The 11,797-nt window shown below is 37.0% G+C and overlaps 1 protein-coding gene across 1 annotated transcript in view; it reads right to left on the reverse strand.

The window, feature by feature from the left end:
• SLC13A1 (solute carrier family 13 member 1) overlaps nucleotides 1–10,983 on the reverse strand; it is a 44,615-nt gene extending 33,632 nt beyond the window's left edge. Inside the window, exons 1-3 of the mRNA XM_029285349.1 lie at nucleotides 10,855–10,983; nucleotides 5,073–5,201; nucleotides 3,774–3,910 (exon numbers count right to left, since the gene is read on the reverse strand). Of these exons, the coding sequence (XP_029141182.1) occupies nucleotides 3,774–3,910; nucleotides 5,073–5,201; nucleotides 10,855–10,962 (374 nt within the window). The 5' untranslated portion in view covers nucleotides 10,963–10,983. The remainder of the gene's footprint in view (nucleotides 1–3,773; nucleotides 3,911–5,072; nucleotides 5,202–10,854) is intronic.
• Nucleotides 10,984–11,797: the final 814 nt, after the last annotated feature.

An 11,797-nucleotide genomic window follows, 5' to 3' on the forward strand; every position in this document is an offset into this window, starting at 1 on the left:
GGCAGTTAAAAGGAAGAAACAGCTGCGATCACACACCACTCTTAGAAGCACGAAGCTGAAGACACCAGCCTGAAGATGACGAATGTGACTTCGTCGAAACGTCGCCAAGGTACTTTTAATTCTACGCGGGAGAAAACCCGAATAACTAAAGACCTACATACAAACACCCGCGAAAACCTCAGAAAACATATATATATATGTATGTATGTATATATGTATGTATGTATGTATGTATACTGCATTTGATTTTGACAGTTTCAACAGTGTTCAAGATGAATAAGTTGGAAGGGACCTTGAAGGTCATCTAGTCCAACCCCCTGCTCAGGCAGGAAACCCTATACCATTTCGGACAAATGGCTGTCCAGTCTCTTCTTAAAAACTTCCAGTGTTGGAGCATTCACCGCTTCTGGAGGCAGGTTGTTCCAGTGAGAACAATTAACCAGTGGAACAACCTGCCTCCAGAAGCGGTGAATGCTCCAACACTGGAAGTTTTTAAGAAGAGACTGGACAGCCATTTGTCCGAAATGGTATAGGGTTTCCTGCCTGAGCAGGGGGTTGGACTAGATGACCTTCAAGGTTCCTTCCAACTTTACTATTATTATTATTAGTAGTAGTAGTAGTAGTAGTAGTAGTAGTAGTAGTAGTATTAGTAGTAGTAGTAGTAGTAGTATTATGTCTGACACTCCTACATGCTATTTACAATGTCTTACTTTTCCAAATAAGAAAAACTGACATCTTTGCTATCACCACAGTTAAATAATTCAGGTTTCTACTTGTACATATTGGGACCCTACAACATTAGCAATATCCATAGGTTTTACTTTATGAGTGTTTCTACATAAACTCTTTGCTTATAACAAGTGCTATCCAGCAGCTTTAAATAAACTGCTTAAACGTTTTATTGCTATCAAGTGAAGGTCAATTCCATTCATTATCCAGACTTTTTAATAAACAAAAAATGAATAATGAAGGTGCAAGCAATATAACTTCAAAAATAACTTCATTATAGCAAAACCAGAATTCTATCTAATCTAATAAAAGCCCTATTATTCAAATTACTTTAATCAGTGATGTTCATCGCATTTTAATTTCCAGTTCTTCCATAAATACTTTCTGCCACTTTCTCCATTTCTACTATATATGAACATTGATTCTGTCATTCACAAACTATAGTGAACAGAGTATGTTTCTAGTGTCGAACCTCTATGCATTTATCAATAACTTCTAAAGTAAAACTTTCTTTTAAAACTTCTGTTAAAGTTGATAAAGCTTATTCAATAATATTAAAGAACACCACTAAAGGCAATAGTTCTCCATTAAACAACCCGTGAAAATGCAGCAGCAATTTGCTGTCAAAAGTTTGAGTCCATTGACAAATTTACAATTGATGACATCATTGCATAATAAAAACTTTGCCCAACCTAGCAAACTAATTTAACTTAATTGAGTTAAATTAAAATATTATCTGAAGTCAAATCTATATTCTATTACTCTTACAGAAAAGTGTATAAAATATTCTTTTATCAAAATGCTGACTTGAGAAAATGTAATGCATACAAGCATGAAGATATCAAGATTGAGAAGCAGAAGAGTGGTTGCGGGACTGAACAATTCAAAGGCATAAGTCAATTATGATGAATATGCCATCTCCTGTAGAAGGAATTTCAAATATATTTAATTCCAAAAACCATATTATAAGCATCAGAAAGATCAATTTATTTAGCTTCCCTCTGGGAAAATCCATTACAGATTATAAGGAAAGATGCATGGGGCAGCTGTAGCTTATTAACTTTGTAATGTTTCCTTGGTATAACTTCCCAGACCAAACTAAATGGAAAAGTATAATAAATTTAAACTTTGTGACTTGTTTACTCACTCGTATGATTGGAGAAGATGTGTGAGGCTCTAAATGCAGCATTGAATTGTCATTACTTTTGTGTGTACATCTGTGTGTGCAGCAACCAAGCAAGTCTATGTTTGTCTAATAAAAATATTGTTTACTCTCAATTACTCTTATGTTCGAAATATACTCTGCATATTTTACATTATATACTCACATTACTGCAAAGGATCATTGTACATGTGACATGACACTTAAAATACTTGGGTCTCAGGAAACCGATTACAGTATTATAGTCTAAATGTGTAATTTACATAACTAAGTATTGAAACTACTGAAATGTATCCCCATGTGAATATCTATAGAACTATAGCTTAAATTTCTCTGAGAAGATAGGTATAAAAGATGTACTTTTAGTCTATTTCAGTGTTTGTCAATCTTAGCCACTTTAAGATGTGTGGACTTCAACTCCAGCTTTACCACCAGCTTATCAAGTATATAGGAGATGAGGGCTTGGCAGCACAAGGAAACGACAGCCAGTGACTTAATAGCCAGCCATCAACATCCCAATCAACTACTAAAAAGCCATACACCAGGCACCATATAAATACCACATACAGAATAGTCCAAAGCACACACTCTGCCTGAGGATAGGCTCCAGCACAAGTCCAGCTTGGGAGACTAAACCTCTGGTCCTGGTGACTGACCCATATTGGATCCTGCAACATTATCCTGCAACATTACATATGATATATCCGCCTTTATCCCTGAATTTCCCTGCCACCCAACTTAACAGGCTAAGGTTGAGAAATACTGGTCTATTCTATATTGGCATGAGGTTTCCTAATGACGTCTCATACAAATACTATTCAAGGCTAATCCTACTTAGCTTTCTAGCTTGCCGTAAATGGCTAGATAGTGTTACCTTTGGATCCATCCCACGGTGTCCAGCAGGAATGCCCACATGTGCAAAATATCAAGATGGCTGTGGTTGAAGGTCCACTTTTTTTTTTTTTTTGCAAAGTATTGTATGTGTCTAGGTTTGTTGGTAGGAATGCATCAGCACATCTACCGGCTCTTATGGTGGCTTCCTGTTCACCCACATCGAACATTAGGAGGAGAAACGCTTCTGCTTTAGCTAACATTGCTAATTTGCAATCAAAGAGGTAAGTGACAGCTTACTGCTTCCCCATCACAGCAGCCACTGGCAATTCAGACTCAGGGAGCCTGCTGTGCTTACAAACTCCTTTTTGACTTGCTGATGGGATTGACAAGGGACAGTAGGAGCCATCTGACTCCTTGAGAGCAACAAAAAAGAGCACAGCATGGGTTTAATTTCTTCTTTGTAAGAACAGTCAGCAAATTGGGGAAAAGGCAGAATATTCCTCTGAGTCTGAAATTGCTGCTGGAACTACCTAAACTATAAATTGAATAATAGCGATGCAGTGTATGAAAGATCTCGTGGGTTGCCTAATCTCAGCCATTAAGGAGGATGAGTCAGAGTTGTTCACTAGTTCGTCCGCTATTTCGTTCCAAGCCATCCACCATTATTGTCAATAACAGAAGCATTTCATGTGCGACTTGTCTTCTCGCCCAATGATACATATAATTAAATTTCAGTAAAAGGCTGGTTGTAGCAAATCTCTTTAGCAGCCAAATAGAGCAGTAATCCTGGCATGTAAACAGGCAATGCCTTACAGCTCAACTTGCCCCATTGTTTCTGTAATAGTGGAACTGTACTAAAACAGCACCTGTTGAATTTCTTTCCAGTGTGTGGTTGCTAATGGACAACAAAATGTCAAGAAAAGAGGAGGCAACTAAGTTGCAAAGCAGAGTCATTTCTGAGCCAAATGGCATTTCAATGGCACCTTCACGCATGTGCGCACACACATGCACACATACACACACACACGCATGCATGCATGCTACATACCATGCAGGGTTAACACCCACCAGCATCACCATTTTCAGAGCAATTCTTTTGTGCAAATTCCATTTTTCAATTGATGTCGCCAGGCAAATTATGCCAGTCAAGAGCAGATGAAAATCTCTAAAATAAGCAGATGCCACCTAAAAATCAAAATGTGTCTTATTAGCTAAGTGCATGCTTTTAAATTTTTGATATTCAATACACAAAACACATTGGCTGCTCTGGAATAAAAAAAGTTTTTAAAACAAAAAAATATGAAGCAGTTTCAGAGAAACTGAGATAAATAAAATAAACTGAGCTAATGAGAATTAGGGAATTGTAAGATAAATTTAAATTATGAATGTAAGAAGTCATTTTCATTCACTTCTTAGTATCTTAGTTGTCTAAGTGATCTCAGTTTCATTCTATGGCTCAGTTCATGAAAAGTGATTTTGTTTTTAGTATTATAAGCAAACAAGTGCCATCACAGTGCAGCCTGCTCAGTCATCTTTCTGTGTTCCTGCAGTTTTCCTGGCAAGTTTTTTGAAATTGGTTTGTCACTGCCTTGAGAGAGAGTATGTGGCCCAAGGTCACCCAGCAGTTTCATGCCTAAAGTGGGATTAGAACTCACAGTTTGCTGGTTTTTAGCCTGGTATTAATAACCATTGTACCAGACTAGCTCTATTCTTAAATTTCTGCATCACAATCATCTCTAATGCAGAAATAAATACAAGTCAGGATGATTTTAAGATGTGCTCTAAGTCAGAGGTCTCCAACTTTTTGGGCACCAGGGACTGGTTACGTGGGAACAGGTTTTTCTGCGGACCAGAGGGGATGTGGTATTGTGTGCTGCATGCATCCCGCGGATGGCGCTTTGCTTTGCGGGGGTTGGGGGTTGGGGACCCCTGCTCTAAGTGAACCCAAGGCATTTTAGTAGGATTATTTAATTGGTTCCACAAATAGCAACTAGATGGCAGCAAAGAATTAGAGTTGTGTATCTTTGTTGGCCCTAGTGGTGGTTTGGATTATTGCAGCTTAATTCTCATAGCCCTCCTTTTAGCATTTGGCACATTATAAACCAGGCATGTCAAACTGCTGGCCTGTGGGCCGGATGCATCATACTGAAACTGCGCCCATCCCATTGCCGGCAATGGAAAAAAAGTCGTGATATATCGTGCGATGTCACATGACGTCATGAGTTTGACATGCCTGTTATAAACCAACATCTGATCAAAGAGAGTACATGCATTATAATCTTTAAAATATAATTGACTGTCTGCTGGAGTAACAGTAGAGAAAAAGAAACAAACAGAAGAGATATACCTTTTTTGAAGACAATATTCCGAACAGTGGAAACATTAAAGCAGGAATTAATGCGGAAACAGCCAGAGGCAAAGCTTCTGTAAGCCAGAAGATACCAACCACAAACAATGTGTATGCACATTCTGCTTCCTAGAAAAAAATAAAACAAATTAGATTTACATTAGACAATAATTGTAGCCAAATGACAAAATCCAAAGAACCAAAGAGAAAATGCTATTCCAAATATATAGTTGTACACCAAAGTTTAGACACCTGGTCAAACTGCAGGTTTCAATGAATCCTTCAGTAAACAGAAGCTGACCCAACCTCTACATACAAAAGTTAACCATGACAACCTTCTGCCAATTTGAATCCATACTGAAGTTTCACGTTATCATACTGAAAGGGAATAACATTTATTTGGACTAAAATCAAGTGATTTCATGGCAACACTATTCTGCTGACAGAAATGCACTCATCTGGGCAGTTAGTTTGATAACTATATAGAAGTGATTTTAAAAAATATTGTGCTAATCACAGTTTTCAATCTGTAGGCCAATTGTCTTGTTTTGATTTCAATTATATAAGATTTGTATTCTGGGGATGTGCCTCCATGGAGTTATTTCTTTTGCTTAAGCTTTGTCCTCAAAATAAAAAAAAACAAAAATGAATGCCCTAGGACCCAAGTCTTTTTGAAGGCATTCTCATATACTTCCCATCTGCTGAAGTCTGCATATTTGGACTGAGATTTGCCATATAAGATTGGTGATCTGGATATGAATAAAACAGTCTCCTAAATGGGATTAGGGAGATGTTTCTTCATGTTTGTTGTTTCTTCTAAAACTTTCGGGGGGTGGGAATGCATAAGACAGTCTCCATGGAGTTATGTGATATATGTGTCACGGGGACTCTAAGATCCATTCTTAATGATGGAACATTTTTGTCTGCCTTTCCACATCCTTAGCCCTCTGCAACAGATTGTGTCCCGGAGTGGAGATTAAAAACAGGAAACCACTACTTGTTACCAGCTTTCAGTAAAATTGCAAAGAAATCTTCAAGAAACCAAAGCAAAGAAAAATCTATACATACTAAAGTTTTTGCAGCCAGTTTTTTTTTCCTCTACTACATGAAGGATGCCTTAAACTATTCTTGTGCTCGTACTCTAGAGAAGAAAGATTAGCCGGAAAGATTAGTCATTTCAATAACAGATTGAGCATAGTTTCTTCTCTCTGCCTGAAACTAAATTATCCATCTCTTAGGCACAGCTACATTTCAATAAGATGGTAAACAAGAGAAATTTATTCTTCTCTATTTTATTGCATGCAATTTGTTGAAAATGCAGTAATAAAATCTCATTTTTATAACACTTCCATTTTTACAGAATTGTATTCTAAAAAGAAAATACAACAATAAATATAATCACTATGGATCTAGACCCGTGGTGGCGAACCTATGGCATGTGTGCCATAGGTGGCACGCAGAGCCTCTCTGTGGGGACATGCGCCGTCGCTCCAGTCCTTCAGCTGGGTTTTATAAAACCTTTTCGCTTTAGACCTCCGCCGCCATGTGCAAAAAAAAAAAAAGGTTCAATCAATCAATTTCAACTTTTCGTGGGAAAAAAAAAAGATCTCGCAAAGTTGGAATTGATTGATTGAACTTTTTAGTCCCATCCAGTCTGCCATTACCACTGCAGGCATGCCCACCCAATGGACTATACCCACCCAATGGGCCACACCCCCCCAATGGGCCACACCCACCTGACACCCGATGATACATAAGTGAGTTTTGGGTTGCAGTTTGGGCACTCAGTCTCTAAAAGGTTCGCCATCACTGATCTAGACTGTGCAGTGGGAGGCTACCTGTCTTTTGTGGCCAATCATACATATTTAGCACATATTTCCCAAACAAAGATTAATTTCTTAGGATGCCATCCAAAATTTTACTGCATAGTTTTAACTACTTATGATTTAGAATTACTAAGAATTAGAGCTCTGGTACCAAACATTAACATACTTAAAAGTTGCAAAGGATTGATTTTTAGAGAATTTTAGAAAGACCAGTGTCAAATCATACTGAGAGAAGACTATTACGTCTATGTAGATGGAAAAGGAAACTTTCAACTGAGATGGGGATATGTGCATTTAAATTGAAAATTTCCAAATGTAAATGTAGGGCTACTGGATTTGGGATTGAAAAATCTGGATGGCCCCCTAGATCAGGGGTAGTCAACCTTGGCTCTTTTATGACTCGTGGACTTCAACTCCCAGAATTTCTGAGCCAGCTAAGCTGGCTCAGGAATTCTGGGAATTGAAGTCCACGAGTCATAAAAGAGCCAAGGTTGACTACCCCTGCCCTAGATAGTAGAAGTTATCAAAATTTCTTTTTCCTGCCAGGAATTTTTCAGCTCACATCTGGCAAATTTATGAACACTTATTTAAGTTTGCATGTTTGAATTAATACATAAACACAACTATTTTTGCATTTTGTATGGCATAAGCATTTAGAATGCTAACTCACCTAAATGAAAAGTTTAGTAAAAAAAAACATAAATTTGTAAAAATAATGTAAAAATTCTCACATTGGTGAAAGATATTTGTAAATATTATGTATGTTAGAGACATAATACATACACAAGCATGGATGCTTAAAGAAATAGGCATCAAAATACTTGAATATTTTCACTGCAAACTTTTAAAAAATTCAAGGGAAATAATCTGAACTTGATAAAGCTATACAAGCTGAAAAACTAAGAAAAATTAAGACTGATAGTAATCCTAGGTCACAGCTCAATATGTCATAAGATTCTTTGCTGCTATCTGTACCATTCATAGTACCATATCATATTTCCCATGTTTCATAACTTAACATACACAAAGTGTGCCCTTCCAATTATATCAGGGATGTCAAACTGCCGGCCCATGGGCCGGACACGTCATCCAGAAGCCGCTCCCACCCCATTGCCGGCAATGGCAAAACCGTCCCAATACGTTGTGCAACATCACGTGATGTCACGAGATTTGACATGTCTGAACTATATTATGGCTATATCAGCTTCCATAAATATACAACGAGACTCTGCTTCACACACATCAGTTTCATATGACAACATAGGTTTCTCTGTCAGCTATACTGCTCTATGTATCCATCACATCCATCTATATAGGTAGTCCTCGACTTATAACAATTAGATTAATGGCTGTTCAAAGTTACAACAGCACTGAAGAAAGTGACTTATGACCGTTTTTCACACTTTCAACCAGTGCTTTTTTTGTAAAAAAAATAAAAAAGGTGCGGGAACTCACACACGTCATACAACCCGCCTTGCCTATCCTACAAGGTTCCATCCAAAAAAGGTGCTGGAACTCCATTCTGGGCGTTCTATGAGAAAAAAAAGCCCTGCTTACAACCATTATAGCATCCCCATGGTCAAAATTTGGGCACTTGGCATCTGGTTCATATTTATGACAGTTCCTGGGATCATGAGCAGAACCTTTTGCAACCTTCTGACAAGCATTCAATGGGAAAGCCAGATTCACTTAACAGCCATGTTACTAACTTAACAATTGCAGTTATTCACTTAACAACTGTGGCAAGAAAGGTCATAAAATAGGGCAAAACTGTCTCGCTTAGCAACAGAAATTTTAGGCTCAATTTTGATTGTAAGTCGAGGACTACCTGTATATCCAAACAGACATCTGTATGCCCAAAGGACTGTGCATTGGATATATTGTTATTGCTGCATGGCAAACCCATTTTATTATATAAAAGACACTGGAGAAAAGAACATTGCATGAATGTGATAGATTCACCTTTCAATCTTCAAAGTCTATTTTTATTTGTTCTCAGAATAACTTCTCTGAAAATGCTGTTATGACTAATTATGATGGGAAGAAAATCAGCATTAGGGGAGATTTATTTCCCTCCTTTAGCACTTAAAGGAACTGTGCAGTAGTGTGAAAATACACTCTACAGATGTAAAGTTGAAGGAAAGCGTATAGCTAATAAAACTGCCACAGTCATTGATCAGGATGAGAGTTGACAGCTTCTCAAAAATAAAGTTTTGTTGTAGAATTTCATGGAGTCAAAAATTCACTCATTAACATTATTAACATCTGACAAGTGCCTTGATTACATTGCCAGATAAAAAGCCACACTTGTCCAGTTAACAAACTGCTGTTTTCTGCTTAGTTTAACCTTCTGTCACCAGAAGATGTTAAATAGAAAATGTTGCATTCATATGCAGCCTCTGTACTGTTTTTTAAATGCCTCGGCTGCATTCTTGGCAACTGCATCCTCTATTGTTACCACGGTCCTCATGTATCAGCCACTGATGCACACAGAACTTAGAGGGTATTGATTAATTAATATTGAAAGCATCTAATGCGTTAAAAAAAACCCCAATACCTGCCAAATTCCATCTACCAGCAGCCTCCATACAATGCCCCATAGACATGACACTTTGTTTTGAAATCAAAACAAGTGGAAGGCAGTTTAAGATATCAAAAAGAGGGAAAGGCTGCTGAGAAAACTCTCCAGAGAACAGGTATTTAGGAGAAGCATGAACCAAATGCTGCTGTTTCAAAGGAAAATAAAAAATGGTCCAAGAAAGAACATTTGAAGCTTACATGTAACCCTAGGGAAGGTCATTGGCCTTATCTGATATTTTTGTGTGTGTGAATACAAATATTACAAACTAGAATTTAACCAGTACAGATTCATGAAAATGTCTTCTTTGGGGAAGAACGGTTTGTATGGTATTCCTCTGCCATACTTTTAAAATTCTGCCTTGTTTGAACATGGAATCAGGGTTGGGGATACCCCTGGAATATATGATAGCAATTGTAAAAATGATTTTCATCTTTTTATTTATTTCATTTTATTAAGACGAGATTACTGACATTCCTACTGAATTTTCAAAACCCTCTGTAAGTTTTTTTTTCAGTCCTGTTGCCTTAGCTGTAGTTTGAAACTTCCATAGATGTTAGTATTTTCTATCCACAATTAAACATGTTTTAGGTTTGTGACAAGGCTCACCCAGCACAGTAAGTCAAGGTTTACTTTAACCATGCTTTATTATTTAAAGCACAATTGAGTGGGTTTCTACAAAAACCTGAGTCACGAGCTTTGATTTACAAACTATATTGGCTTCAAATACCAATATACTAAACCATAAAGATATAAGATATAAGTTGAATTATGTTTTATGATGTAAGAAACCAATACACAGTGCCAACGTCAGTTTTATTTCTTCCTGATTTCATTTCCCATCTCTTCTCAACTGTTTTACCATTCTGAAGAACTCAAAAGTTTACATGTTTTCTTTGTTGCCTTAAGAAAGATATTGCCTTTACATAGATTTTAGCATTTTTATCATGATTATTGTAGTTGTTTAGAGCCTAGTGAATATCCAATGAGGAGCACAAGGAACAAATGAGCAGTAAACCAATTCACAGTCTCTAGGATTTTGTGAGGAGCTGTGATTTCAAAAGATATGAAATATTTTGATTGGTGGCTTCTCAGTTTATCCTTCTCGGTTTATTCTTAATCACGTTAAGAAAAAATCAGAAAAAGAGGCTTGATCATTTTCATCTCACATACATTATAATGTTGTACAGAATTTCATTCTGAGATCAGTAGGGCATAAAATATTGGAAGTCAGTGATATAGTCAGGTAAAACAATTCAACATCAATATACAACCCAGCCTTTCCCAATCAATGCAACTCGGTATGCTGGCCACGTCAGGTGCAGTGAAGCATATCTAAACAGCCCCAAGCTGAAAAAGCTCTGCAGTTCTCACTTACTTTGGTTCTGATGATGAGAGGTAATGGAAGCAGGAGAAGGGGAGTAAAAATAATGAGAAGGAATCGACGGTAGACCCAGAGGTCTCTGAGGTTTCTGATCATCTTCATTGTCCTGTGTTGGTGACTTAACTTTTCTGCAGAAAAATAATAAAAAAGAAAATTGATTGAGCTTTAAATAGATGTATCTGATTAATATTTCTCTAAACTGTCACCTTTAGTCATTGCAACAGAGCTTTGGTCAAGCCGAGTTAAAAATAAATCTTGTTCTTTATTGTTACAGTGTTTACATTAACACATGAGATAAGACATACATTCTCCAGTGAAGACTCTGCATTTGTTCCAAGATAAAACAGTTCCTAGCCGTATGATACTGCTTTAATCAAAATTTTCTCTACATTAGAATGGGTTTCAGAAGCTTCTTCATTCAACACTTTAACCAACTTTGAAGAGTGACTGTTCTGAAGCAGAGGTTTTACTTGCAACCCTTTAAACCTACCAATCCATAAACATGAAACAATTATTCTAAGCATTTATTTTTGTGTTTACCACTGTTTTAATATCAGTTTATGAAGTTAACCAAAATAACTGGTTAACCTCATAAACTGAGATTAAAACAGTGGTAAACACAAAAATAAATGCTTAGAATTTGTTTCATATTTATGGATTGGTGGTCCTGAACTGAAAGACAATTTAAATGTATGGTTTTTGGATGAGTTCCATGGCACCTTATGGAATTTGCAAGGAAAAAAGGGTTTAGAAGAAGAGTGTGGCCAAATTATCTAAAACCAACTTTCTAAATGCTTTGCAAGGACTATGAGCCAGATGTCACTGTGAATTATGTAGAGCAAAGGTAGAGGTGTTAGTCTCCATAGATCTTTAAGGCTTATATTAAGCTGTAAGGAAACAAATTATGATGATTTATAGGATTTAAGTGATTGTTCAC

The sequence above is a fragment of the Protobothrops mucrosquamatus genome, unplaced genomic scaffold, assembly GCF_001527695.2.
Source record: "Protobothrops mucrosquamatus isolate PMUCROS unplaced genomic scaffold, P.Mucros_1.0 scaffold_172, whole genome shotgun sequence".
Classification (NCBI taxonomy): Eukaryota; Metazoa; Chordata; class Lepidosauria; order Squamata; family Viperidae; genus Protobothrops; species Protobothrops mucrosquamatus.